General features: G+C 37.0%; 3 protein-coding genes and 2 non-coding genes across 6 annotated transcripts; 1 reads left to right on the forward strand and 4 right to left on the reverse strand.

Annotated features, from left to right (window-relative positions):
• Window positions 1-506: 506 nt before the first annotated feature.
• Window positions 507-588, reverse strand: TRNAS-CGA (transfer RNA serine (anticodon CGA)). Its single transcript has one exon. It is a non-coding gene; the product is annotated as a tRNA-Ser (tRNA).
• Window positions 589-670: 82 nt separating this feature from the next.
• Window positions 671-752, reverse strand: TRNAS-CGA (transfer RNA serine (anticodon CGA)). Its single transcript has one exon. It is a non-coding gene; the product is annotated as a tRNA-Ser (tRNA).
• A 3275-nt stretch (window positions 753-4027) lies between these two features.
• LOC135628764 (uncharacterized) lies at window positions 4028-7954 on the reverse strand. Its single transcript, XM_065135661.1, has 4 exons — window positions 7519-7954; window positions 6579-7023; window positions 6234-6349; window positions 4028-4556 (listed from the first exon to the last, which is right to left on the reverse strand). The coding sequence occupies exons 1-4, from the start codon at window positions 7868-7870 to the stop codon at window positions 4135-4137; spliced, it is 1335 nt and encodes a 444-aa protein (XP_064991733.1). The 5' UTR covers window positions 7871-7954; the 3' UTR covers window positions 4028-4134.
• Window positions 7955-8554: 600 nt separating this feature from the next.
• Window positions 8555-17530, reverse strand: LOC135628929 (probable RNA methyltransferase At5g51130). 2 transcript variants are annotated; one of them, XM_065135933.1, is made up of 9 exons: window positions 17269-17530; window positions 15571-15685; window positions 15227-15274; window positions 12891-13155; window positions 12642-12729; window positions 12471-12536; window positions 9753-9821; window positions 9552-9655; window positions 8555-9113 (listed from the first exon to the last, which is right to left on the reverse strand). In XM_065135933.1, exons 1-8 carry the CDS (start codon window positions 17473-17475, stop codon window positions 9566-9568), a joined length of 948 nt encoding a protein of 315 aa, XP_064992005.1. In that variant the 5' UTR covers window positions 17476-17530; the 3' UTR covers window positions 8555-9113; window positions 9552-9565. The 2 variants fall into 2 exon arrangements, with proteins under 2 accessions (XP_064992005.1, XP_064992006.1); XM_065135934.1 differs by lacking the exon at window positions 8555-9113 and having other exon boundaries at window positions 12471-12556.
• Window positions 17531-19027: 1497 nt separating this feature from the next.
• On the forward strand, window positions 19028-24387 carry LOC135628697 (nucleoside diphosphate kinase 3-like). Its single transcript, XM_065135524.1, has 7 exons — window positions 19028-19187; window positions 20911-21048; window positions 21401-21438; window positions 21524-21574; window positions 22301-22468; window positions 22549-22661; window positions 24027-24387. Exons 1-7 carry the CDS (start codon window positions 19106-19108, stop codon window positions 24148-24150), a joined length of 714 nt encoding a protein of 237 aa, XP_064991596.1. The 5' UTR covers window positions 19028-19105; the 3' UTR covers window positions 24151-24387.
• The last annotated feature ends 3110 nt before the right edge of the window (window positions 24388-27497 follow it).

Genomic DNA, 27497 nt, shown 5'->3' on the forward strand with positions numbered 1-27497 from the left:
ATTGACGTTGACACAAATACAAAATAACGAAAAGTCACTTAGCAATTATATCGATGTCAACACAGATATCGAGTGACCTTTTTACTACTTGACAACTGCGTCGATGATGATGAGTGACCCTCACATCTCGTTGTTACTCTCCTCATCTACAATAACTATTCACCTTAAAAGAAAAGGGTCAAGAGTAGAAATCTCATGAGACATCTTAATTTACATAAATTAAAAGTAAAAATAAATTTAAGTCAATCCATAGAGTTAGAGTAAGAGTTCATACCTTGGTATAATGACTAGTTATAACTTGAAAATTTTAGGTCTATTTATCTTTTATTTTTTCATTTACCATTTCTTCGCACTAATTAGATGAAAAGTAATTTAAAATCAATAATGAAAAATTATATAATATAAGTAATCCTAATAGATAAGAAATTAAAAATACTTTTAAAATAACAAAATGAAAAGATTGAAAAATAAATAATTAATATCAGAAAAAAGAATAAAAATAAACTCGTCGACAGCAGGATTCGAACCTGCGCAGGCAAAGCCCAACAGATTTCGAGTCTGTCTCCTTAACCACTCGGACATATCGACAGCTGTGGCAAAGTTCATTTACAAATAAAAAATGAACATATTAAATAATTAATTAATATCAGAAAAAGAAGAAAAGCAACGGCGTCGACAGCAGGATTCGAACCTGCGCAGGCAGAGCCCAACAGATTTCGAGTCTGTCTCCTTAACCACTCGGACATATCGACGGCAGTGATATTGGTGTAAATAAATTTTTTATTTATATATATTATTACATTTTTGGAAAGAATGCAACTTTAATTTTATTTTCTTATATTTAGTAATTGCACTAAATATCATGTAGCAATGTGGCTTGTACAATGACCATTGCACATCTAATATTCATAAAAGTTAATATTATCATTCATATTTAAATTATGTTACATTGTTGAAATTAATGGTACGAGGAGGAGAGGTAAAGAAATATCTAAATGATTATAATAGGACTCTCAATGGTGATAAAATACGCATGTAGTTCACTCCTTAAATAGTTAAGGGTTTATGATTTTATTGGTGTGTTTATTTTTTATTATGGTCATGCAAGAAAGTCATTTAATTTTAGTTATCACATTATAGTCATGCATTTGTAATGCTGAATTACTGATATTTCAATCCAACTTTGACTCCAACAAAAAAATACATTTTTTTTCCTCCACATTACCTTTTTCATTCTCTCTCTCTCTCTCACACACACACACACAAAAAACACTGTAAAAACACTTTGATAGTAGTCCTACTAGAGAGAGGGTGAATTTCGAAGGTCAAATCAGTGAGGGATTTGTAGAACATGAAACATTCTTTCTGTCTATCACATATTATTTCTTATGGTGGTTTTGAGTGCACATTGATTGTAATTTTACCATGCTCTTATTCTTCTCTGTTTCAATTCATATATATTAGTCTGTTGAGACATAATAGTTAACTTCTGATATGATATATTACTTCAAAGGTATAGTTATGAGATAGTTATCTTCCTTGGGTCATTAATGTTGAATATCATATTTTAAATCAAAGAGAGACAATTAAAGCAAGAAGAATCATGTTAGGCCGAAGAAAAACATGTAAGAATATTAGATATCGCGCCGAAGGATCAGTCAATATATCGACAGAAAACTTCGGACCATAGATTTGGGCATCGGGTCAAAAAGAGCGAAAATTGCGCCAAGAGAATCAGAGTTGTGGAGATCAACTGACCGATTGGGTAATAGGCCACAAGAGAGGACGATGCGCCGAAGAATCGGACAAAACATCGATGAACCAATGACATGCCGAACAACACTTGATTCAAGCTTTGTAATAATTGTCTAAATCGAGGTAGGTTTTAAGTGTGCAGGATTAACTATGATAAAGATCAATGTATAATGCAAAATGAAGCCTCGGAGTCAAAAACGAGATTTTGTTTGGAGTTTGAGAGTTCGTCGGAAGTCCGAATGTTCATCGGAAGTTTTGCCGGAATTGATCGAGAAGTCTAGGAGCTTGCCAAAGAAGCTCGTCGGAACTCGCTAAGAAGATCGTCATGAAGTCCGTGAGCTTGTCGAGAGTCCGCTAAAACATTATCGGGAGATCGTCGGAAGTTTGCCGAAAGATCGCCGGAAGAAACTTAGACTTGTCGGACTTATTTAGCTTAGTGTATCTTAAAATTCGTAGTTAACATATAATTGAGTTGGAAGGGGTCAATTGGTCCCAAGTTTGGGTTGTGTTGGGCCAAATGAAAGTCCTAAATAGTGACCCAACAAATGGTACCGTCGTGGCACAGTCTCCGAGACTATGTCAGGTGGTGATACCGCTCAGACACAATCTCCGAGAGACTGTCAGGCTATGGTACCGCCCAATGGCAGGGTGTCAAGCGGTGGTACCGTCGGACTGGGCGGTGATATCGCCGAGTGTTAGTGCTGCAAGCAGTGATACCGCTAGGACCCGGAAAACTCAGGAAGAGATACTTTTAGACTCCAAGTTTGAATCCACTTGAAGCCTATAAATACCCCTGTCATTCCTGGTTAACTTACACAAGGAATTGAGAGCAAAAAGAAAAGAAAATACTGTTGTAATATTGTGTGAACTCCTCTCAAACTCTAAGTGTTAGGCTTGTTTAATAGAGAAGTGAAGGAGGGTTGTAAAGGTTCTCTCCTGAACTTGTCAAAAGGACAATCAAGTTGTAAAAGGGTAGTTGGTCTTCGCCCATTGAAAGAAGATCGATATTAAAAGCCAGTGGCCTCGAGTAAAGAGGAATCTAGATGTAGGTCTCGACGACCAAACCACTATAAAATCGATTTACATTTCCTTTTGAGCAATTTACCTTTACAAATTACTTTACGTTTTTATTGTTTTCACTAGGCTTGCTTACGCTTTCAAATTAATATCTTTCTGAAATCGGTTTAATCGAGACGAAAGATTTTTGAACGACGTAATTTTTACCGCTGTACTAATTCACCCCTCTCCTATTAGTGTCGACTCGATCCTAAAAATTAAGACATCGATTAAAGCAGTAAATATGTTGGATAATTTTTTAAAAAAATAATAATATAATAATATATTATATTATATTATATTATATTATATTATATTATATTATATTATATTATATTTAAAATATGTTAATAAATATTATAAAATATTTTTTATAAATAAGCAAGAAAATTTTATAGGAATAAATTGTATGTAAAGTGTCAGGATAAATCTAAAAAATTCATTGACCAAAAAGATATAAATGTGAAACAAGAGAGACTGATGATAAAAGTGGATGATGATGAGATCATCATGGGAACAAGAGAGGAAGAAAAAAATATCTTGAAAACAAGATGACATCAACATGGGAAAAAATAATTAAGCAATAGAAGAAAAATATAATTATTATTTTTTCAAAAAAAATAATTTATGTTCATTATATTAAATGGCATACAAGACTCTTTCATCATTACAATAACAGTGTATTAACCACTAATCTGTCTCAACATTGTAAGGGATCAGAAAGAAACAAATACGATATTGAAAAAAATAATAAGCAAAAGAGTAAGAAAGTTCAGTCTTTCTGAGGCTCCAAAGATCTAATCAGTGAATCGGACCGCTCAAGGATCTCGTTTTACTGATTGGATCAGCTGGTCCGGACCGGCATGCTTCAAAGCTTCTCCGAATGTCATGGCAGACAAAGCAGTAACAGAGTATACAGTGACATTAATATAACAGTTTAAAAGAAGGGACAAAAGTTTCTGGCCATGACTAGCATTGCCAACAGCAAGAAGTAAGACAAATCACACAGTGCTTGGTAAAATAATTTTCTGGGCATGAAATGATCCAAATGTGTTTCATGTGTCTCAGAATGCTCAATCTTTTATCATAGATAATGAGTAGTTGAAGTGGGGACAAAAAAAGGTAAACCCTACAAGGCAAAATACTTGAGTCACTATTATCGGATGTAAACCCTGAAAATGAAATACTGAAGAATGTACAGGTTCTGCACTATAGATGCATAAACTGAAACTAAGAGAACTACTAGATCAAAATGGCCAAAAATTCCATGTACTTCAAACATGGAAACCAGAAAAATACAGCTTACTAAGTCCTATGACATGCTTAAGAGGTGGAGACTGATACTTGAACATATACCATTTGTGTGTATCCGTTGAACAATGAGGCTTCAAGCCGTGTTAGGCCAAGCCTTTGAAATAAACCAAATCTACCATCTTCCACAATTGGTTGCAGTGTGCGGGCAGGATCGTATCTGGTTTGATGAGTCAGAGATGGACCAGCAACTGGTGGGAGTTCCCAGTATACGTCCAATACAGACTCGAGAATTCTGCTGTTCTGGAAATGTTCTTTATATGACATTGCATTATTGCTATGGTTAAAATTGTCACGCATAAATCCTCGAACACCCCACCATGCTCCTCCTTTACCACATAGCTCATCTATGTCAACAGCTTTCTCCCAAAACATTTTTCTTTTCATCCTTATCCTTGCTTCATCGCTATCTCTAAAACAGCTATGTCCACCACCTACAACAAACAATGATTATTCTTGTTAGCAGTAAAAATTTGTCCAAGTAATTTTAACAAAGCAAAAACATACAGTGGAGGAATACAATGATAAGCATAACCCCTTTCATCGTAAAGGATTGAGTTAAAATAGCACAGAGTAATAGAAAAGATGCAGATCTTTTACTATTACGCATCGAAAGAACATGTCTCCTTCGAAGAAAAATTCCACAAATCGGATAAAGTGAAAAAGAAGCAAAAGACTACTAAAATGAATCAATATACAAAAACTTGGTTTGAAATTGAGATTTAGCACAAGCCACTACCATGCAAAAAGCTTAATTCAACATAGCTGTTAATACGAAATATAGAAAGGAAGAAGACACAACATATACACAGACATGCATGCAATACATGTATGTATTCATATATGCAAATACATATCAATATACTTAATAACGTCATTGGTGAAAATTCGCTGAACAGGTTCTATGTGAGTACCATCACTAGCTTAGAGTTATGCATTTTAAGACATGGTCGAAGCTTAGCAAGTTTATCAAGTTAATAGATCAATCTTTTTTGGGGTCCGGTTATTGCATTTCCTTGCCTACAACTCATCAAAAAACTAACTATTGAACCAGATGATACTTCAAAGCCAATATATATGGTAGTAGATCCATTTAGACATAAGAATCTTTTCACTTTAATATGAAACTAAATCAAGGTATAACATAAAGAAGGGACAGACAGTGTACAAGGCTCCCGCCAATACAGGTCATGAAGGGTTAATATGTGCAACCTTTCCTCTATGTACAGAGACATTGTTTCCATGTCTCGAACCCTAGTCTCTCACATCACAAAGGGGTAATATTATAATATTTCCTAGAAATAAAGATCCTAGAGTCTCAATAGGAAGTCCAATGACCGATTGTTCCATGCCACCGAATGAGTAGATTGCTTTGATGTGCATCAATTCAAGCTTGTTTGAAACATCAACGCTTCCATGACATCATGGAAGAATTAGCTAGCTATATATTTAGCATAAATTTGTAATTTGCAAGGTTTTCTATGTGCAAAGAAGTACAGAAATGGAACTACTAGGTAAATAAGCTGTGCAAGAGCCTTTTGCTGTGAAATAAAATAAGACAAATACGATGGATATATGGTTTGTATAAAGCAACTTCCTTATTAGCAAACTACGTGGAGAAAAAACATGATATACATTATCAAGGATGGGCAAGAGGGACCTCCTAGTAATCAGACCTTCAATGGAAGAGGATCTCAAGGAACTTGCAAATTTAAAAAGATGTTGTGGATAAAATGTACAATCAAAGGAAATTGGAGGGTTGATGTTATGTTGGAGACAACTTTCAAACCATGAATAATTAAATTAAGTGGCATGATGAACAGTTGCACTTTCATTTAGCTTATAGGAAATGCCCAACACATGAAACATTCCCCTAAAATATGTTCTTATTCTTATAATTACTGGACATTAGCTTCATATATTAGTACCAAGAAATAGGCAATAAAACTTATCAGAACCCTGAATACACTATTTGTAAATATACATGTAACCAAAAGCTTCTGTAGCACACTTCAGATAAGACATCATAAGAACAATTTCATCTATCATTTCAGCATTAGTTCACATGAAAGTATGAACAAGTACAAAAAATTCAAACACAAGACACGAACCTCTTATGTAGTATTGATCACATATCTGCCTCAAGGAATAGTGGTCTCCAGTTCCAGTGTCATAATTATCCTCAAAAATGAGATTTTGAAATCCAGCTTGTAAAGCCTGTTTCACTCTGTACAGAATATAAGAAAGAAGTCCAAACTTGTGTTAGACTCTAGTGAAGTAGCAGGAGGAACAAACGTAAAAGAAGACAATCAAATAAGATCCTCAAGCTCTTCTGAAGGTCAATAAGACGGAACTAGCAGGATTAGAAAATATGCATAAAACTCAAAAATAAAATGTAAAGTTTAATATTACTGTGAACTGAATGGGAAAGTCCATTACTGTGAACTAAATATTACCTCTTAAGCTGATTCTGGTGATCATCAAAAAATACAAGCACCCGACTGAGATCTGAAATCCCATGTTTCCTCATCACACTGCCCCAGTCAACACTTCCAAAGTCAACAAAATCCTTTCCAGCATAGTAAGTGCAATTCTCATCAACATAAGCTGGCCCTTTCTTAAGGTACTTCTCCGGGTGGCGGGGTGAAAGTGATATGATATGTGTGCCCGGCATAGCCTGCCGCAGGACCCATGTAGAATGCCCCTTGAAAGCACCACTTTCTATCATCAAATCTGGCTTAAGCCATCGCACCATGAACCACAATCCGAAGCTGTGGTCAAATCCCATGCCGAACATGTTGTTCTTGATCGGACGGGTCTCATAGATCGGAACAAACTCTTCCAAGCCCTTAAGCAGATCCTTCGGTGTCCACTCTACAGTTGTGTCACGTTTCGATCTGCCTTTTGCCAAACAAAACATAAAGCAAGTCAAGTGGGTTTTCTACGCATTCATATAAGAGCTATCTAGGCCAAAAAGAGCAACCAGGAAGTTGACCCATAAAAATCCCATTTTGATGTCAATTCCAAACTCACTAGGGAAGATGTGAAACGAACAAAGTCGGTAAAATTCCAGCCAAAACATCCACATGCTTTTAAGATGTGATGGGACACTAATTTGATCGAGATTAACAAGATAAACCCACCAAGAACCAATTTTTCCCCCCAAACAAATGAAGATGTTTCACAATTCCAATCTATCAATCATAAAATCGCAGGAATCTGAGTGTAAGCATTCAAATATCCAAACTTTTTTTTAATTTCGGTGACAAAAACCCAAAGTTCCAAAAAAGAAAAGATCTTGTGCGGTACATAAAAGGAAAGATAATCAAGAACGGAACCCTCAAACCCCTCTCCCACGGACCGAAGCAATGGAGTTGAATGTGATCAAGGGCTTACACCAGGGCACACCGAGGGATCCGAAATCGGAGGCGAGACCGGCCAGGTCAGCGCCGATGAGGGCGTTGCGGGCGGCGGAGTCATAAGGAGAGACGCAGACAACGGGGCGGCCGCGGGAGAACAGTAGTCCGGCGGCGGTGGCGAGGACGAGGAGGACGATGACGATGATGACGTGGGCGGCGGGGCAGTGGCCGGAGGAAGACCGCGAGAGGCGGATGAGACTGACGATCCGGCCGGCGAGGGAGGCGTGCTTCTTGGTTTTAGATTCGTCGTCGAAGGGGCCTCCGTCGCCCTCATCGTCAGCAGGGTGCGGCGGAGACCGGCGCGACGAGAGCGCCCTCTCCAGCTTCATCGCCGCCTCTCTCTTACCGATCCCCGCAACAGTAAAACCAGGGAGAGTAGTATGCAACGCTGACGCCTGCCTCCTCGTTATGAAACCAATAACCGTGCGTTAGATTCGAGCTCAAATTTGTCCTCGGATCTCTTTATTTTGGCCGATTACACGTATACGTGTCGACCACTGTTCTCCGTAGAACAAATATTATCAATATTAATAAATCATCAAAATATATATATGAGATCATTGTATATATTACAATTATATTTATGATAATATGGAGGAAATTATGTATATAGAGCTTAAAGGAGCAGTTTGATACATCCATGCCTCAGTCATTCTGGTTTCCCAATCAAAGATGGTTAAACCCCATGAAATCGATACACCAGAGGATGGTTTAATCAAACACTAACCTGACATACAAATAATTGTATATATACAATAGTATTTATCACTGACATTATCAGTATAGGAAGAGGCATAAGCATCTGGTGCCAACAAAAACCTAGATTTTGTGTTCTAGATGAACAGCAACACTGAGATCACCAAATGGCCCCATTTCACTTCAACCATGAGCATGCATGCACGAACAAGTTGGAGTGAGTATGCATACCGATTAGAACAAATATCATGCATATGATCAATGACATCACATGCAATCAGGATAATATATCTGTACTTTTTACCAGTCACCATGGAGAAACAAATCTAGCACTTTGAGACAGACCACTTGCTAGATTCTCAGACTAATTCAACAATCTTACAAGCATGAATTGTTGGAATAGGAAATTTTTGCAAAATCTTGCAATTTGTTGTTGAAATATGTGTAGCAACTGTTGTTTCTAATATATATTGTTGAAGAATAAAATATTGCTCTTGAGTTCTCGTCAAAAAAATGGATGCCATGAAGGAAAAACCAGAACAGGCCATCAAATTTGTCCTCCCAACTCCTCAAAATTCACAACCTTGTATGATTAAACAATGCTTAAGCCTGTGGAGTGTTGATACGTACAACACTTCTCACCATCCTGCATATTTTCCCTTAACAATGGCAGCTTCTCCTTTTTCAAGAGGTCACTAGGAGGGATGCTCTATATCTCTCGGCTTTTATATAAAAGACTAAGAATGCTTTAGTGTGGATCCAGCAGTAGCTCAGGCCCTTCCTGACCAAAATTTGATCTGGTCTCAGGATGCAGGGTTGCTATTACTTGTCATATATCCATCTTGGGAAAAAATAGATATGGTTTACTGCAACTGCCTGCATCAAAGAAAGCGTATAGATATATATTTATGACCAATAAACAATAACAAGGAAAATGAAAATGTTTCTTACGATCAAAGCAGGCAGCAGGCACATCTATTAGCATGCATGAAGTATAAGCAGTTACCAACAGAAATTGGCATGTTATGTAGAACAATTTACGTGCATCTCTAATGCAATAATTCTTTTGTTCGATAACAATGGTTTCAGATAGAGAAGGTTCCATCTTGGCAAGAGATCACGAGATACATTGCTCAACTAATAAATGGCCATCATACGGTCCAGAGAGAGATTTACAGGGATGCAAACTATAGGCACGTCATCTAACAAAGTACAGTCATTTTACACAATGAAGAATGTTAGTCATGATGTATGACAAAAACTAATCATAAGATGAAAAAGCCAAATAAGGTTTGTCATACTGCATACAGCTACCTTTCCTTCTCCAGTCACTTGCAAAACATCACAACTGGTCGGTCAAACCCAACAACTGTACCAGATAAACTGTCGGTAATAACCTCTGCCGATCTGAATCCAACCTACAAGAGCAAACTAAATTAGACAAAAAGTTCACAAAATAAACAGAAAGGGCTACATTGGTATGTCCAGTAATCTATTTCAAGTAATGGGCTTTACCTTGTCTAGAAGTAATTCCCGGAAATTATGTGGCCTTAAACATATAGATTTGAATTGGGCCCTTGCAGTCTGCAAATATAACATGCAGAACATCAAAATGAAAATCAAACTACTAGTATTCAACTGAAAATTAACAATGATTATGCATCCATATCAAAGAAATGCAAGTGTGTTATGCAACCAACACTGATCAGACTACAAAAATAACTTTAACATTGATGAGAAGCATGATTTCAATAACCAGGTCAGTATGTGTGCCAGCCGATAACCAAATTGACCCAGTAGATGGAAAAATCAACTCCTTAATTTGACTGAGTTCTAAATCACAAGGTTCATATAGCCCTACATACAATGACATCCTTAAACTCACTTCTGATACAAAATAAATTGGGATGTCATAGTCCCCCTCGCTTAAGACTTGATGTCCTCATCAAGGTCAAAGCTAAACCCAGAATCGACATACAAGGTCTAGCTCTATATACAATCACACTTCTAATGTCATGCCATTGCCTCCAATCACATTTGCAAATAGATCTTTCCTACTTGAACCTTCTCACCATACCCAGTACAAGATCTACTATGATACCATATGTAATGATTGAACCTAATATGAGAACCAACTCAGTAACTTGGTGAGCTTGGAGCCACACGACCCAAAATGCTCAAGCCCAAAGCTGATAGTAATAAAGTCATCTAGTTTTATATATAATCATAATTATCCTCTAACTTCCTATGTGAGACTGGGGATGCCACACACATAATATGCTCATCACAATTACATGGATTGAAATTGGTTTGTGCTGACAAAAGAAAAAGCAACAATAAATGCCGAGCCAATATGTTTACCTCAAATTATTGTGGAACAAACAAGATACTGAAATTATATGTTATGTCTTAAGTAATTTACTTCTGTCGGGAAACATTACTATGCTAGCTCAAACAGTAGAAAGCAACAACCTTTAGGAAAGAACCTTTATTTGTGGATGGACAAGGATGCTGGACACCAATCTCAATGGGGCAACAAAGAAACAAAGCATCACTGCACATGTATTGTTCCTTGTTAACTCCAACTAGACCAAGTTGATGAAGATTTTGATTTAATTCACTTGATCAAATTGGTCATGGTTCCATTTTTAGGATTTTTTAGACAGTTTTAATTTATTTAAAAAGGTCAATATGATGAGTTTAGGATTTGCCTGCATAACTGGTTAATCAATCCTGACACCAAAGTACTTAGTAGGTAAGACATTCATCCAAATCACAATGCCCTCAATTTGAGAAAGTAATGAAACTTTTTTTAATCAAACCTTCTAGAAAGTATTGCTTGAGCATTATCTGTGCATTCTAATATATGATAAGATTGAGACTAAATTCATTGTACTAGATACAATTGTGATTAATATAGATACATTTCTGGAGTCATTGGAAGTCAGTCTTTAAATAACAGAGGTTGGTGATTTGCTTCATGAAGAATGTAATATGAATTTTGATCAATGATATAACTGCTTCCAGTGGCCACTGGGACAATCTACCATCTCATTTCCTGTTTCCCTTTCTTCCAGCTTCTAATCTTGCTCTTCGTTACCAGTACTCTTACACTTTATTTTCACTCCATAGCTAGTCTGTAATCAACTGTTTATGATTCTGTCTTACATGTATAAATTTGGAAGATCAAGTAAGACTTTCCTTACACCATCATGCTAACCTGACTTGCCTCAGATAATCTACATTTTCAGGCACTGGTGCCAATAATTTATAGTTGCATAATCTTGTCATAACTCAAGCATCATATACAGTTTAATGATATCTTCACTGTCTCTATGACCAAAAATTTAAAAAGTTCTTATGTCATGGAATCCACTTAACTCTGTTCCTTCTGTAAAAATACTCATGAGATTAAAGAAAAATATACCCTAATATAGATGTGTTTATGCATCAGATTTAGTCAGGTCAGGCCCAGTTGGATTGAGATGGAACTAGAAATGTCAAAGGACATGTATGGCTGACCAAAGCATTACTTAACCTGCCAATGGGTCAAGATTTGATAACCCATAACTGACCCATAAGCAAAAAGATTGTAACGGGTCAAGTTGATGGTTCCAAAGACGTATTTCTCATTCTTAGGGAAGGAGATTAAGAATGGTCCAGACTGAATCTTATTCATGATAAACAGTAAATGGGTTGGGTACAAATTGGGTTGCTTGACCCAACATTCAGGCCAAGAATGACACCTGTACTCTAGAAGAGCATGGTGATTTTTCAGATCTTCCTTGTGCATTTACCAGGATAAAGACATCCTCCTGGGATACATCACTGCTTCAATTATTCTTTTCTCTGCTCTTATACCCATTCTCAGAATCTGCCACCTTTCCAAATGATTCGTAAATCCTGTCTGCTCGTAAATATTTCGGCGCAGTTGCAGGTTTGTCATTCCTTGTCCACTCATATATATCTCACACTGAGATGGACCAGATCAAGCCCAACACAAATACCCACAGTCAGCAAACTGTCGCAACATGATGATTAAGCAGATAATTGAATGATCCCAACATATGTCTGAAATCATACACTTTTTTTTTTAATTATACAACTAGATAACTGAAAGACATGCTTACCACTCTACTTTGAAAACCCAAAATCTTCAATGTAAAAAGAAACTTTACAAATAATAAAAAGATAAAAAGAAAGAGATGTAGGGAAGAATAGTAAAAATCATACCGCAGATACATTTTGATTTCTTTTGTATGAAGACCATGGCTGAGCTTCCAATAGTAGGATCCCACCCTAAAAGACGATGACAGTTTCTAAAGCAATAAACAATTTATCTGGTACACATGAGAGACATGCATTTTATAGAAGCATACTGAAACAAGATAATCAAAGACATACCGGACGAAGAAGTCTCCATATCTTGACAAACATATTGATCAATCCATCATCACCCCAATTCAGATGGACCCATTTTGCAACACTCAAACTGCATGTAGAAGCAAACTGGTCAGGTTGCACAAGAGCATCTAAATTCATCAACTAACCAATTTCAAATATTGAAAAAGAAAAACATGCAAAAAAGCAGAACCTGAAAAAAATGATAAGGCAATATAATACTATTGCTGAATTAGTCATTACAGAACTTACCAAAGAACTGTGTCATACTTCTCTGAGCATTCACGCAAACTCCCAACAAAATTTTCATGCCGGAAAGAAACTCTCTTTAAAAGTTCATCTACAGGAAGGGAGGTTTGGGAACTAGATGGTTTCCCATTTGAAGCTGGATCAGCATTGGTGTTCAAAGGGTTCACACATTCTGAATCCTGTATTCTAGAAGCCTCCATGGATGTACAATTGCCACGTTTCATTCTAGCTGACTTACGCAAGTTCCAATAAGCAGTTTCAACTAAACCTGCTAGGTACAACATAATGATGAAAATGATTGAAGCAAAATGGACATAGCAAAAGAGGATCTAGTAAGCATTAATGGAGGAGCTAGAATATGACAATTTCGTTTTTCCAACATAAAAATTGACATTTGTAGAAAGTACAAGTTTCCTACCCAAAAGGCCTTACATGTCTCCATGATAGATCTAAGAATTTATAAGCATGAAATAATGCATTTACATAATTTGAGGTAACAAAGACAAATTTGAAGATGCACTGAAATTAAATTTATGTAGGAATAAAAAAACACTTTATTAGTAAGACTTCATTTTTTTCTTTATAATACTTAAATATGGAATAACCAATCACATACTGCATGAAATCAAATTACAATGCAGAAGCTAAAGCTGATCACAGTTAATTTTGTAGAACAAAGATTGATTGTAATCATAGCTGCTGTTACATAAGGCTCATAGATGTTGGGGACAAAATTGAGTGAGTTCCAAAGAAGCACGACTCAAATAGTGCTCACCAAATCTACCAAAAAATTAAAGCCAAATGAAAGTTATGATGCAGAAATAATTTGAACTGCTTGTCATATCCATATTAGATACATGTAGCAAGGTTTCAAATTTTGTCAGGACCGACACAAATTGGGTGGTATTTGGGGTTGGGCGGTATTTACTGGTCCAGGCTTAAACTAGGATGCGGAGCAGGGTTTTTGCCTGATCAGTTCCAGTTCATTTCTTTTTTAAGAGGCAACAGACTAGGGTTGTTAGCTTGCAGCCTTGTACCTGAGGCTTTCTCCTCATGCCTCATGTTGTCGTCTGCCTGCTGCTGAATCACCTACCTGTCGTCCACTACCGTTGACCTCATGGTATGTCTCCTCCTCCTCAAGTTCGCACATGAGACTTTCTGCACGTGCTACTACTGTCGGGCTATCTACCTATTGTCTGCCATCGTCAGCCTCCTAGTACAACTCTTCTCCTCTCCTCCTCCCACCTTCTCGATACCAAGGTATCGGCATACCGTGCGTTGACATGCCAATATAAATTGAACTTATATCAGTCTGGCCAAGGACCAAACAGGTCTAATATCTGAGCTTTGAACCTTGACGTGCAGGATACAATACTTTTAAAATACTTCTTTGATAAGTGTGAAATATTTTTTTTCAAGCATCCAGCTTTGCAAATAATAATAATGAATTATACAGTTTTTTGATATTAATGTGGAGATATTAGCAGGTTTCTAAATGGTGATGCATGAACTACACTAGAACTTGAGACTTCATCATCAGAGTTGAAACTGCCTAACAAATTTTGTTATAACCAAAAAATCAATGACGCTTGACTACCTGTCATGTCATCTATGATATCTTAAAACAACTAGTAACAGATCAACAACATCAATGACCTAATATGAGCAATCTTCTGTTAGATCCAAGTCATTACAAAATCTCATGCAACAAAAAGACACTTCTTCATAGGTAAAGGTATATAAACTCTCTCACTCTATTTTTGTCAGTTTTTTTTATCTAAATGTATACCTTCGATTATTTTGTTATCTTGAACTGAAGTCTAACTTCATTGTCGAAGGAGGACCTTATCAAGCACATTCATGTGTTCTCCCTCATTAAATAGATTTGGTCTAGCCCTACACTTCATACTCTTTTGCTTGAGTGTAGGGCTAGATCTTTCTTATTCTCTCTATATGATAACAAACTTTTTAACATGAAATTTCCAACATATGAGATGGGTTGTTTCATGTTATGGACAATTTTAATTTTAAAACTATCATGAACTGAATCATCAAGGAATTTGATTATCCAACAATAATGTGGCATTACAGATTCAAAATAGAGAAGCAATCAAATCCTGATGTTCCCTTTCACATCTTAGAGTTTAGCACAAAGAAATTATTGTCTATATTTGCACTAATCTTTCAGTCAAAGGCAATTACAAAAGCATGATATCTCAGTTACAGTCATATAGAATTTACAAGCTCAGCATTAACTTGCACAAATATCTTAAGTATTAGAATGTGTTGACTAAAATATTCCACAATAACATTATGAACAAAGAAAAGCATGTTCTCACCTGCATCAATATCTATGCCAAGAATGCTTTGGCAAAAGAACTTCTTTGCTGCCAAAAAGAATCAACAAAAAGGAATCAGCAACAATATATATAATTGAACTTGTTTTATTTGCCTTAACTTTTTAAAAATGTCATTCATTCCAAACTAACAATCAACAGGATGTCTCATTTTGAGATTTGAGATATTACATCAATTGATTCCATACATTCTGTAGCATAAGTAAAGAAGCTGTACAGTCTCTAAATCTAAGAGCCAAAGAAAGGAATAAACATAAATTAAATGAAGAGAAATGAAAATACCAACTTACGACAAGAAATTTGAATATATGCAGGAAATTAATTACCTATGCTAATAGTTATTAGACCCTCATTGCAGCCAATGTCAAGGCAATCCTTGCCTTCAAACCATTCTCTCTTAAACAGAGCAAGTCTAGGATCTTCCTTCACATTGCGATCAATCTACATTGGAATGAACAGTTCTTAAATGACAAAATGCAAAAGTTGATCAAGTAACCAGCCATATAGCTATGACTAACAGACACTATGCTGGAACAAACACGAAAATGTGGGCACAGAAAACTAAACCAGTATTATGATTTGCAAAAGAAAAATAAAATAGAAGCACAATATAAGCAGAGGAGTGGAGGACAAGAATGAAAGAAACCTAAGTGTTGGAAAAAGCAAGAAACAAACAGATTTATATAGGTTCAGAAAGGAACGGAGAATGCAGGACATAGCCCTGACAACGAACTGCACAATGTTCATACAGCTTCAGCAAACAGAGACTTTTTTTTGTCAAATCATGTAAGGTTGCACGGGTATTATAGTGCTCCATCTCATCCACAAACTAATTTGAGAACTTCATAAAATACCTACTAAAAGTTTAAATTCACATGTGAGCAGCAGTGGTCACATTGAGCTGAAGGGCACCGTAGAACCACAAAGCCGAAGTGCAAAGTAGAACCATAAAATGCATGATACTTCTGTCCAAGGTTAGCACTTTACTAGTCCTTGAGAACCTGAAATCTTAAAAAGACATATGAATTGTGACTCTAAGTACCATGTGGAGCACGTTAATATCACATAGCAGCTTAAACAACTGATTTTGATTGTAAGCCATATAGCATTAGGCTTGACAAACCTATGAAAGCACTAGGCCAAGCGGCCCAATTGGGGCCTTTTTCTTCTGGAATTTTGATGTATTAGTCCTTCAGCAGCATATATCTGTTGAAGTTTTGAGAACATAGTAGTAGGTAAAGAAATGGCAAGAATAAGTAATGTATTCATGGAAAGTGGAGAAACAGAATGCCAAGAGGAAAGAAGGGGTAGGTAAAAAAAACAACTCATCCTCTTTACACTAGTGGAATCCCCTTTACAGTTTTGTACCCTTTTCTGTTCACCATTGCTCTCCTTGCAAATCTCATTCTTTTATACTATATTTACTACCCAAGGGCACCAAGGAAGAGTCATTAAAAGGACCAAGTCACCGTTAGTGCAATGCTCGTGATGCATCTAAAAAAGTGCCGAATTTCTTTTTTTTTTAATCCTTTTCTTATGTGTCAAAAAGTAGACAACTTGCAGGTGTCCACCATTTTACATACATGTATACATATATATACCCTAAATAGTTAGGACATTGTGGCTTGTGGTCGTTGTTATTGTTGTGCGTTTATGTATTTATGTATGTATATCCATTTAATAGCTAGGCACAGCACCACCATCGACACAAGAGTACATGTTGTTCTTAACCTACATAGATACACACATCATTTTGACACAGTGAGACGTCAATACTAATGTTTCTTTACTGCCATTGAAGCATGAGCGCGATAAGAGACCTATAACGATTCATCATTAGCGTCGATCAACCTATTGACTAGAAATGACAGACAAAACCCTAAAAATTTCACGTCCAAAGTAGAAAAACACTTCAGAACATACTTCGCTACTCATCTGAGACGCTGACGCGCCTACAAACCTTAGGCTACTATCTTAACCCATCCGTTCAAGAAGCCAGAAAGCAAAGGGGCGAAGAGAGTTACTCGATAGCTGTAGTAACTCTTGTAGTTGCCGTAGACGAAGCACGTCTTCGGCTTCCTCCTCCGCTTCCGCCCTTCTTCTTGTTGTCGTTGCGGCTGTCGTTGCTCTTCTTCATCTGCTGCTATCGTCTGGCCATGGCTAGGCGGATCCTTGCGCTTGCGTACGCCGCGTGCCTCTTGTTGTTTTCGTCCCTCTGCCGCTGCCGCCATCCGTTGCTCGGCGTCTTCTCCACCTCCTCCTCCCGTAGTCAGGGGGACGCACGCTGAAGAGTCGGCTAGCGGCGAAGTGCCAATTTAAACCCTCGCCGCCACCACATTCTAAAAACGGCCCATTTAACTAACAGGCTATAGGCCCATAAAGACTCGGTCCATGCAAGAGCCCTACCCTTGCCCATACCAGAAAAGGGGCCCGCATTCCTTCTCGCGCGATTGGTGGGGCAGTGACAGCGATGGGAATAAAACGAGTGAAGACAGGTTAGGTTGTCGACAGATATCGAATAAAAAGAAAATATTTAATGAATATTCATCCATTAATTCTCCCCATATTTCCGGAAATTAATATTTGTAGATGCTCTGCAAGATCAAATTCGAGTGTGAATTATTGGACCTCCTCGTCGAATCACCCACCAAGTGCTCGGAGAATTGATTCTTGTTGTAGTGGCAAATGATGCAAACGCATCTATCTCATCTGCGATCGCATGACCGGCACAAACCGCTCCTGAAGCGTCGGGTCAACGTCACAAAACATCTTGACTTTATCTCATATCGAAAATAAATATAATATATTATTATTGAATTAATAGTTTAGACTCAATGAATTTAATAGATCAATTATCCTATCAACTCAACTCAGTCGATATTAAGTATCACTGACTGTCTAATTTTGGGATAGTATGTCAGCATATAAGATATTGATTTGATCCACTTACAAAACCTCATTTATTAAAATTTAAAGGGATAATTAATTTAGGTATTTTATTTTTTAATATATATTTTAAAAAATAATTTGAATAAATAATAAAGAAAAACTATATTTTAAATATGTATTGACGTAAGTGTTGTTTGATAAAAGTATTTGTTAAAAGTTTATTAAATATTATGTGATAAATTTATTCAAAAGTGAATACATATTTTTTACTTAAATAAAAAAAATGAGTATATATAATCTTACAAAAAAAATTTGTGTGGTCTAGATATATAATAAATAACTAAATATAATAATATAAATGAATTAAAATAATATTTAGAAATAAATAAATAAATAAAATTTCACCTAAATCATATTAGTAATCTTATAATTTTAGATAATGTCATAAATTAATTTAAAAAATATATAAATTATATTAATATTTCATAAATGTTTATTCTACCCTAAGATAGATAAAAAAAACATCAAACAACAAACTATAAAACCATGCAAAAAAAAAAACATTCTTTGAGTAAAAATAATAAAATATCAAATAAAATAATAAAAAATCCCACCTAACATATGCCTTTAAAGAGCGTGCGCATATTAACGGATTCCAGTGACGCGATCGCCGCCGAGTAACGATACGCGCCACGATCTCCGGTGCGACCCTCGAGGAATCGGTCACACGTGTTCTTTCGGGCCTATTTGGCCTTATTACCCCTACACGTCGTTGCCGTTACCATATCGATCTCCTCGTCATTACTGCGAAGTGTAAGGGTATAGGAGTCAAAATATGGGCTCGTGGGTTGGCCCGCGGACCGAGGAGAACCGGACCTTTAAAAGTAGGAGAAGGCCCGAACGCGAAAAGCGAACGAGAGCCACTGAAGGCAGCGCGCTCCATCTCTCTATCCTCTCTCTGCACGATCGAAAATGAGCTATCAGGTTCTCCGATCCGCTTCGAGGACGGCAAGGGCTTTCCTCTCGTCTTCGCGGACCTCCGCTGCTCCCTGCCGTGAGTTCTCTCCTTTTTTTTGCGCCCTTTGCACTGGAAATATCTTTTGCCTTTTGCCTTCCCTTTTCGACGTGCTTTCCTTTTTATTTAATCTTTTCAAACGGAAAAGCTCTTGTCTTGATTGCGTTTCTTCGGAAGATGTGCAATTTGATTGCCTTCAGACCAACATTTCTCGAAAATTTATCGATCGGGTGTTGTTTCTTTCATCCAATCGAGGATATGTTTAAATTGCATTTATTGGTATTTTAAGCCGAAAGATTCTTTTTTTATTACTTCTATTCGAAAATGTTGGAATTTTATTGTTGCGACGCGTACTTTAACCTTAATTTTCGACTAATTTTTCCATCGAATTGGAAAATTGGAAACTTGGGTTAAGTTTCGTCTTCAACAGTTCTCGGGTTATCCTTTCTTTGTGCTAGAGTTTGTTTTTTTCCTAAATTGGTTCATATCACCCTGTTCCTTTCGGAGCTAATTAACATCGCATTAAATCAAACGTTGTCGTTTTTTCTCTTTCGATTCCGTTACACATTTAGTAGAATTCAAAGAATTATTTGGAGGAGCTTCAGGCAAAAAAAAAAAGGAATTAGTTGGAGAAGTGCACAAGTACCACTTTATGTTTGTGCTTGTATGTACTTCCAGAAGGCCAATTAGAGTCCCAAAAAGGATGTTTGTCACCGGCGGCAAAGCCACACCAGGGCCAAGCGAGGACATGGCCACCCTGGCTTCTTGGGATTTGAAAAGGATCCATTCCAAGTTTAGATATATAGTGCTGCCCTACTTTCACAAATCCCCCCACATGTATGTTCAATTTCTTAGTTGTTATGTTCAAAGGATATAAAAGTGGGCACCTCGAATTGAAAGGATACCTTGAATTGAAATAATTAAGGATTTTTTTAATGTCATCTTGCTTTTCAGAAAATTTGAAGTAGGAAAGACATGATCTGAGGTCGGATCGGAGCCTAATTTGCATGGTCCGAACCATAGATCATGGCTCATTGCTTGACTGCTCCTTACAAATACTTCGTAGTCGTTTGCTTGTTGACATATTGCATCTTTTATCACAACCTCAGTACTTTGATCTATATCTAAATATAAAATGCTCAATCAAATTATTAAACTGCATTCGTATCTCCAAAAGATGTCTGGTTGCAACCATTTAATCGTAAGGGAACCAAATTTATATATTTAACAGTGATGGGACTTTGATTATGAAACTTTATGTTAAAAGAATAATTTATTTACTAATAATTATTACTGGCAATATATTTTTTCGTTTTCTCACAAACAATTCTCGATTTTTTTTTCCATTAATTCATTGTGCTTTATGAATCATTACCCTCTCAAATAATGAATTCTGGTTTTGCTCATGTTTGTTATGGCAGCCTTATTGACTAAAGAAATATTTGTTGATAACTTGATATATGATGAACTCTTAAGGTCTCCCTTTCAATCTTGGGCAGTCATGCCCAGTTTGGTTTCTCGGGGTGCATGTTGGTTACTTCTTTGTTATTTGTTGTCTATAAGCTTTACTGACCCTGTTCAAATATATAAGAAAATAGTATTCTCATGCAGTTCGCATAGCTATTCAAGAATATGAGACGGTTCATCTGAAAAATTCTCCTAAGTTAATTAGAATTACATGTTGTGCCTTTCTTTTTATCTCCAATCATGTACATACTATAGGTACTCCAATGTTAAGCCTATGAGATTTTTTTCTACATAGAGTGGCGCACAGCAGCAGCAGCCACCGCAAATGTGTTCAGAGGTTCAGCACGTTCTCTATCTTCAATTTGTGAAAGGGCTGATTACAAGAGCACATCCAGAGGATGGGTTTATGGTGCCCTTTCCATTCCTGCTGCAGGTCAGTGATTGAATGTAATCAGCTGGATTTCCTCTCATTTAATGTTCTCCCTTATGTAGCTGATTCAACCTAATAATGTTCTTCATTTTGCTTCATATATCATATTGTTGTTTTCTGAGAACTCCTTTTTAAACATACTCTAGCCAACTTTTTACTAGAATTTTCTTCTTTGGTTGATTGGTTCTGCATGGGAGTTATATCATATGGGTTTGGGCAAACATGAGATCTTTGTATTTTGTATTTCAGTTTTTTTCTTGAGGAAGTGGCATGTTACAGCTTCTTTTGTCCTACTTAGCTACTTATAGTTGTCCGTGTGACTGATGTTTGTACATTCAAATTTCTTTCATTGCAGTATACATGCTACAAGATCATCAGTTACATGCAGCAGAGGTACAATCTTCAAACAGAAATTTCTCAGCTAATGTTTCTATTCTGTAACTTGGCATTGCTAATCATGGTTTTTTATATGCTTAAGCTGGAGAGAACATTCATTGCAATAAAGCCTGATGGAGTGCAAAGAGGGCTGGTAAGTTGTTTTTCAGATATGGCTTAGATCTGTACAAGATAAAGACTACTGTATCTAACTTTTGCAGCCAATGTTTCACTTATTTGTTGAGTTCCAATATTGCACTAGATTTCTATTAGTTGTACTACATTTTCTATTTTTAGTGTATATCATCCTGATCTTTCAAGGAACACAATATGTCTTATATTATAAGTAGGGAAATACCACAGTGTTTGAGGACACCAATCTTTCCATAAGAATGTTGGCTCAAAAACAACTTGAAGTTATAAAACTGCTGGGAAGAATATTGTTGATGGAAGAAAAATACAACAGTGGAATTTACTATAGAAGAATTAATCCTACAAGTTAGAGCTTCGTGCATCTTCCATCAGTTAAATGTATGTACCAACCTCTAGGTTTGTGATATATCTTCAGCAGAACAGTATACAACCTTTTTGTAGATGTTTGAATAAGTTTGATAGTACAATGTTTCTCCAACCAACCTGATTGTTAAAAAAAATTTTATCTTTCATTTGCTAATACAAGTATGTTAATTCTTAATTGTTGATATGAGTTTATTAGTTGTACACATCAAAGTTCTTTCTTCGCCAGGAATATTATACTCTATTCTAATGCACTGCTAATCACTTTCTGTTTGTATGATCTATGAGATTATTTTCTGATTGGGTTTCTCTTCCCTCTTGTACATAGATATTGTAGTATACCTGATCAGTGTTTATTCTTCAGATTGCAGAGATTATATCCCGTTTTGAGCGCAAAGGATTTAAGCTTGTGGCAATCAAGATTGTGGTTCCTTCCAAGGAATTTGCAGAGAAACACTACTATGATCTTAAAGAAAGACCTTTCTTTAATGGCCTTTGTGACTTTCTTAGCTCAGGTCCCGTGATTGCTATGGTAAGATAATATAAGTGATGTTATTTCCCTTAGACAAAGGTTTGGAAACTAAGTTTATTTCACTATTAATTAAATTGTAGGTTTGGGAAGGGGAGGGAGTCATAAAATATGGTCGAAAACTAATTGGTGCTACTGATCCACAAAAATCTGAACCTGGCACAATCAGAGGTGATCTTGCTGTTGTTGTTGGAAGGTATGTCTTACAAACGCCTTTTATCTGCTTCTCATCTGAGACCCTTTGTGATATAAGCACTTCCATGGCTTATAGCCAAAATGAAAAAGTAATAATAATTTGTAGTTAGTGTATAGATATCCTATTTTATTAGTCATTTTTGTAAAGTCGGTCAAAATCAAAGTATACCCTGTTAAGGGAAAAAACAATTAAGATTCTATTTTGTTGGCAACATTTCAAATGCAAAACCTCTACTGTTTTCCTTTCTTCCTTGTCAGCTCATCAAGCTTGATATTTGTCAAGATTGAAAGGAAGTTGTCTAAATAAACTTATTTATCAAATGTATATTGTCTTAAAACAGTTAGGTGTTCCAAGCGAGATATTTGGATGGTGACGCACATTTTCTAAAACTGTTAAAGTTCCCTTAGTAGAAATTTGGTCGAAACAGTAAGAATGATCCAAAAGGAGCAAGGGGGACAGCGCAAATAATGAAAATCATAAAAAGCTATCTACAATTCGGACATGTTTGATATCTTGATTATTTTCTTGGAAGAATAACAACCCACAATTTATTCTTACTAGACCATTTCCGTATGCTTTTGCAAGTTTCCAAATCATCGTGCTTATGTGCTGGAATATATTGAGAGATACTTTAGGATTTCTAATATGGATACTGATAGTGTTTTGTTGTTCCAGTAAAACTGATGAAAATTTGGGAAAGTTGTTTTAATCTTCTTGATTTTTTTTTTTTTTTTTTTTTGCAAGATGCATGTGTTTAGCATAGGAAGGTTTCTTATTTATCAGAAAGTGGAAATTGATATCAGATCGAGATTTAAATTCGTCGATACAAATTTTGTGGAGCACCATATCACAGGATGTAAACTGTATCTACAAAATCAGTGGCAAAAAAATTTTGGTGGAATGTATGCTGAATTTTACTGGATAGTTCTTCAGTTTTCTGTATGAAACATGCTACCTACCCTGGCAAAAGTTTATGGGCTTTGCTCAAGTGAAGTAGCACTCGAGAACCTGGGAATTTTACTTGAACTGTGGTAGTGCCTAGTTGTCGCTAGAACCACCTTTTTGCCTTGAGATAACTCACCCTCTGAAACTGATACTTGATTCTTGTGTTGGCTTCCTGTGAACTCCGTTCAGATCATTGGCTGGCGAAATGAATTGATTTCTCAATTTTTTGCTTGATCGACATGTTGCATTATTGCCCAATCAATATGTTCTGCATCGATCAAAGCAAACTCGGTTGACTATTTGACTTGATTTCTTAATGTTACTGCTTGATCGTTGTGTTGTGCATCATTTTTCTTCTTCTCTTTTAATTTATAAGAATTCGTTTCACTTTTTTCACATTTGGCAATGCTGTCAATGCAGAAATATCATCCATGGGAGTGACGGGCCTGAAACAGCCAAGGATGAGATTGCTCTGTGGTTCACTTCAAGCGAGTTGGTTTCCTACACTAGCAATGCTGAGAAATGGATCTACGGAGTCAATTAATCAATCTCTATACCTCCTCTCTAGTTTTCTTTTTTCTTTTTGACATTTTCATGAACTAGCAGATGCTGCAACTGCAATCAAAATTTTCGATCCATGGAGCGGGCGAAGTGCACCGCAAGAAAAAAATGTCATTAATAAGTCATCATCGTCTTGAGATGAGATTCTAAAACTACTGAAATCTTTTTCGGGGGCTGTAGAATGTTAAATCTGGAAATGATAAGCTGCTCCATTGCCTTCTGTACTGTTGTTTCGATACACGTTTGGAACTGTAGTGAAAAGTGATCTTATGCAATGTAGGTGAATGTTGTTAATTACATAAGCTATGTCGAAACACCAAAACAACCTTTCCTCTGCTTGTAGAGGTAAGATTGTGCACATTGAACCTTTCTAAACCCAAAATTAGCAGTCCATGAGGTAAGGTCTCTGTGAAATTGGACTTTGCACAGCACTGAAACCCAAACAGACCCTTTGAGGCACACAAGTAGTTTCTCATCATGTAGGAACCACTACTGGTTCAGGTCCATTTATGAGGTAATAAAACAGTGAGTGGTATTGAGGAATTCCATAGGTACAAGTGGTAGCAAAACAATTAATCTCTGGCATTTGATGTCATAAAGCATGTGTTTGTGGAAATGACAAAGGTTATCCAATTATTCAGTCCGGCACAAATACTAACATCCAATATCTCAAGGTGCAGGTCATCAGTACAAGCAACATATGATCCACAGAACTGGTGAGAGTTCAAAGGATGCATAGCATGAGAAGATAACTGAGTAATTAGATTGTGATGCTCGGTCTTTTTGGATCTTTTTCGCATCATTTTTGTAGTACCATCTCGTTCCAATCAACTTTGGCTCTCTCTCTTTTTTCTTTCCCCTGCGTAATCCTGCTTCTCTTCTTGATCCTTCTGTTCCCGGGTGGATCGATTTCGGCTACAGTTCCATCCATGTTTTCAGATCACTTCTGCATCATCAACTTCAGAGTTCACCAAAAAGCTAGGAAATGCCAGCGTCAAGTCCCTGCACTTTCAGTGGTTTAGGACTGATGGTTTGCCAATATGCAGACGGAACAAAAGAAATCAAACATCCACTATCATTAGATACATGAAATGCATGTTTAGATCGTTAACACAAGCGATACGCAGCAGGAACTTGATCAAGTAGGAAAAGTAGGGAAATTGTATGATTCCTTCCATATCACTTTTTGAGGGCAAAACATTCTGGTTTATGTAACAAATGGCATGAATATACGGGAGAATGATTCTTAATCGTACCCGAAAGGATTCGCCTCCTCTTTCCTTTGTCGTCCTTTTTCTTCAGAGAGTTACAGTCCATTGCAACCTTGACGATTCGACGACGGAAGCCAGAGTCATGGATACTGGTCGAACAACCGCATGTATGGAACACGGGAAGTGGCAGCCGCCATGGTCGGCCTTTTGCTCGTGAGGCGGCGGACAGCCCATGTGGCAGATTCCGATCGCAGGCACGCGTCCGACATGATTAGATTGGGTCTCGTCGACAGCGTTCCGATCGTTGACGAAAAGGTCAAAATGCCGCTGAGATTGCGTAAGTCACATTTGAAATTTTGTTCTTGTTTTTGATATGATGATGTTTGTCCAATACAACTTATACGATCAGATTATTTCAAGTTTCCTTCATAGATTATATGTTATATTTTCAATATTTTCAATATGGTTATTTCAGGTCGGCCTTTGCGATGACTGTTTACGTTCGAATGATGAATCATAACAATATATTATTGGAGGGCTAATTATATATTAACCTATAGTTAATTATATTTAGCATCCTAATCTTTATATTTTTAAATTATATTAAGATCTTTATATTTAAAAATATTTAATCTTGTTTCCCCTCGAATCATCGATTCAGTTAATAAAAATACTACACGTATTATAGAAAATAATATTAAAATAAGATTTAAAAGATAATTTCACAGCTTTTTCCTATGTGTCATTGCCAGTTTTTTCTTGCTCAATGGCATCTCCTTGCACCCAATATCTACCGTGCACAATTTTTCACCACCAACATGAGACCGTTGCACCCTTGTCGTCTCTACCGCAACCTAAAGGACACTCTCCTCTACAAGCAAGTTGTCGATAGTCCTTTCGTAGGAGCTGAATCATTTTGCTCACACATACTCCCTCTGCCTTCACGACGACATGTACATGCCCGTGCCTCTTATGGACTCCACTATGGCAGCACACATCAACTTCACAATGTGCTCGAGCAAGTCTCAACTATCGACGAACATTGTTGGAACGACATGAAGGAGCATCACGTAGTCAGTGGTTGACTTGACGATCTCGAATTATACAACAAGGTTGATGTCCATAATGTAGCGAGTGTCACCCCTGGCGATCACGTTGATATACTTGTGATAGTCGCGCCTCGAGCGAGCGCCACCAGCGGTCACCCCGAAGCCCCTCCTCCCTCTACGATTACAACATACTCTCATTTGATCATGGCTTTCGATCATCCCTCACATCTAGATGCTGCTCGACCTCATTGACTCGTTCTAGGCTATGCTGACTCGAAGAGCGACTCGATAGCGGGAGAGATGACATAATCCCTTATGGCTACCACGAGTATATCGATGTGATCACTAGGGGCGAGGCCCACTACATCATGGACATCAACCTTTTCATAGAATTTGAGATCACTAGGTTGACCGCCGACTACGTGATGCTTCTCTGTATCCTTCCAACAATGTTCATCGGTAGTCGAGACTTACTTGAGCGCATCGTGAAGCTGATGTGCACAGCCACAGCGGAGTCGAGACTTACTTGAGCGCGTCGTGAAGCTGATGTGCACAGCCACAGCAGAGTCCATCAGAGGCGCAGGCATGCACATGCCGTCGTAAAGACGAAGGGAGTATGTGTGAGCAAAATGATTCAGCTTCTATAAAAGGACCGTCGGTGACGTGCTCGCATAGGAGGGTGTCATTTGGGTTACGGGAGAGACGACGAGGGTGCAACAGTCTCATGTTGGTGGTGGGAAGCCATGCAAAGTATATGTTGGGTGCAGGGAGATGCCAGTTAGCAAGAAAATGTTGGCAATGGCATACGGGAACACTTTTTAAACTCTGTTTTCAGTGTTATTTTTCACACATAAAAATCCCAATATAACTTTCGAAATAGTAAGGATAGAAATGTTAAATATAACTTACTACTACAAGAGTAATATCTTGCTTACGATGCATCTCATTAGCGTGATGGATGTACTTGATGAGTTTGAGAGCTCACGAACAACAATATTGGAAATATTTATTAATGTGTTTGCCATTATAAATTCATGATACATGTCCAATTTATTTACCTTTATCTCTTT

Source organism: Musa acuminata, chromosome BXJ3-1 (genome assembly GCF_036884655.1).
Source record: "Musa acuminata AAA Group cultivar baxijiao chromosome BXJ3-1, Cavendish_Baxijiao_AAA, whole genome shotgun sequence".
NCBI classification, from domain to species: domain Eukaryota; kingdom Viridiplantae; phylum Streptophyta; class Magnoliopsida; order Zingiberales; family Musaceae; genus Musa; species Musa acuminata.

What these genes read in the sequence shown, in the direction of transcription:
- LOC135628764 (XM_065135661.1), bottom strand. Translation starts at nt 7,870, where the DNA reads ATGAAGCTGGAGAGGGCGCTCTCGTCGCGCCGGTCTCCGCCGCACCCT. An exon ending in ATCCCTCGGTGTGCCCTGGT is followed by an intron (nt 7,024 to 7,518) that starts GTAAGCCCTTGA and finishes GTTTGGCAAAAG; the next exon opens with GCAGATCGAAACGTGACACA. An exon ending in TGATCAATACTACATAAGAG is followed by an intron (nt 4,557 to 6,233) that starts GTTCGTGTCTTG and finishes TGTTTGTTGTAG; the next exon opens with GTGGTGGACATAGCTGTTTT.
- LOC135628697 (XM_065135524.1), top strand. Translation starts at nt 19,106, where the DNA reads ATGAGCTATCAGGTTCTCCGATCCGCTTCGAGGACGGCAAGGGCTTTC. An exon ending in GACCTCCGCTGCTCCCTGCC is followed by an intron (nt 19,188 to 20,910) that starts GTGAGTTCTCTC and finishes TTTTCTACATAG; the next exon opens with AGTGGCGCACAGCAGCAGCA. An exon ending in CTTGCTGTTGTTGTTGGAAG is followed by an intron (nt 22,662 to 24,026) that starts GTATGTCTTACA and finishes CTGTCAATGCAG; the next exon opens with AAATATCATCCATGGGAGTG.
- LOC135628929 (XM_065135933.1), bottom strand. Translation starts at nt 17,475, where the DNA reads ATGGCGGCAGCGGCAGAGGGACGAAAACAACAAGAGGCACGCGGCGTA. An exon ending in TCTAATAACTATTAGCATAG is followed by an intron (nt 15,275 to 15,570) that starts GTAATTAATTTC and finishes TCTTTTTGGCAG; the next exon opens with CAAAGAAGTTCTTTTGCCAA. An exon ending in GGGAATTACTTCTAGACAAG is followed by an intron (nt 9,656 to 9,752) that starts GTAAAGCCCATT and finishes TTGCTCTTGTAG; the next exon opens with GTTGGATTCAGATCGGCAGA.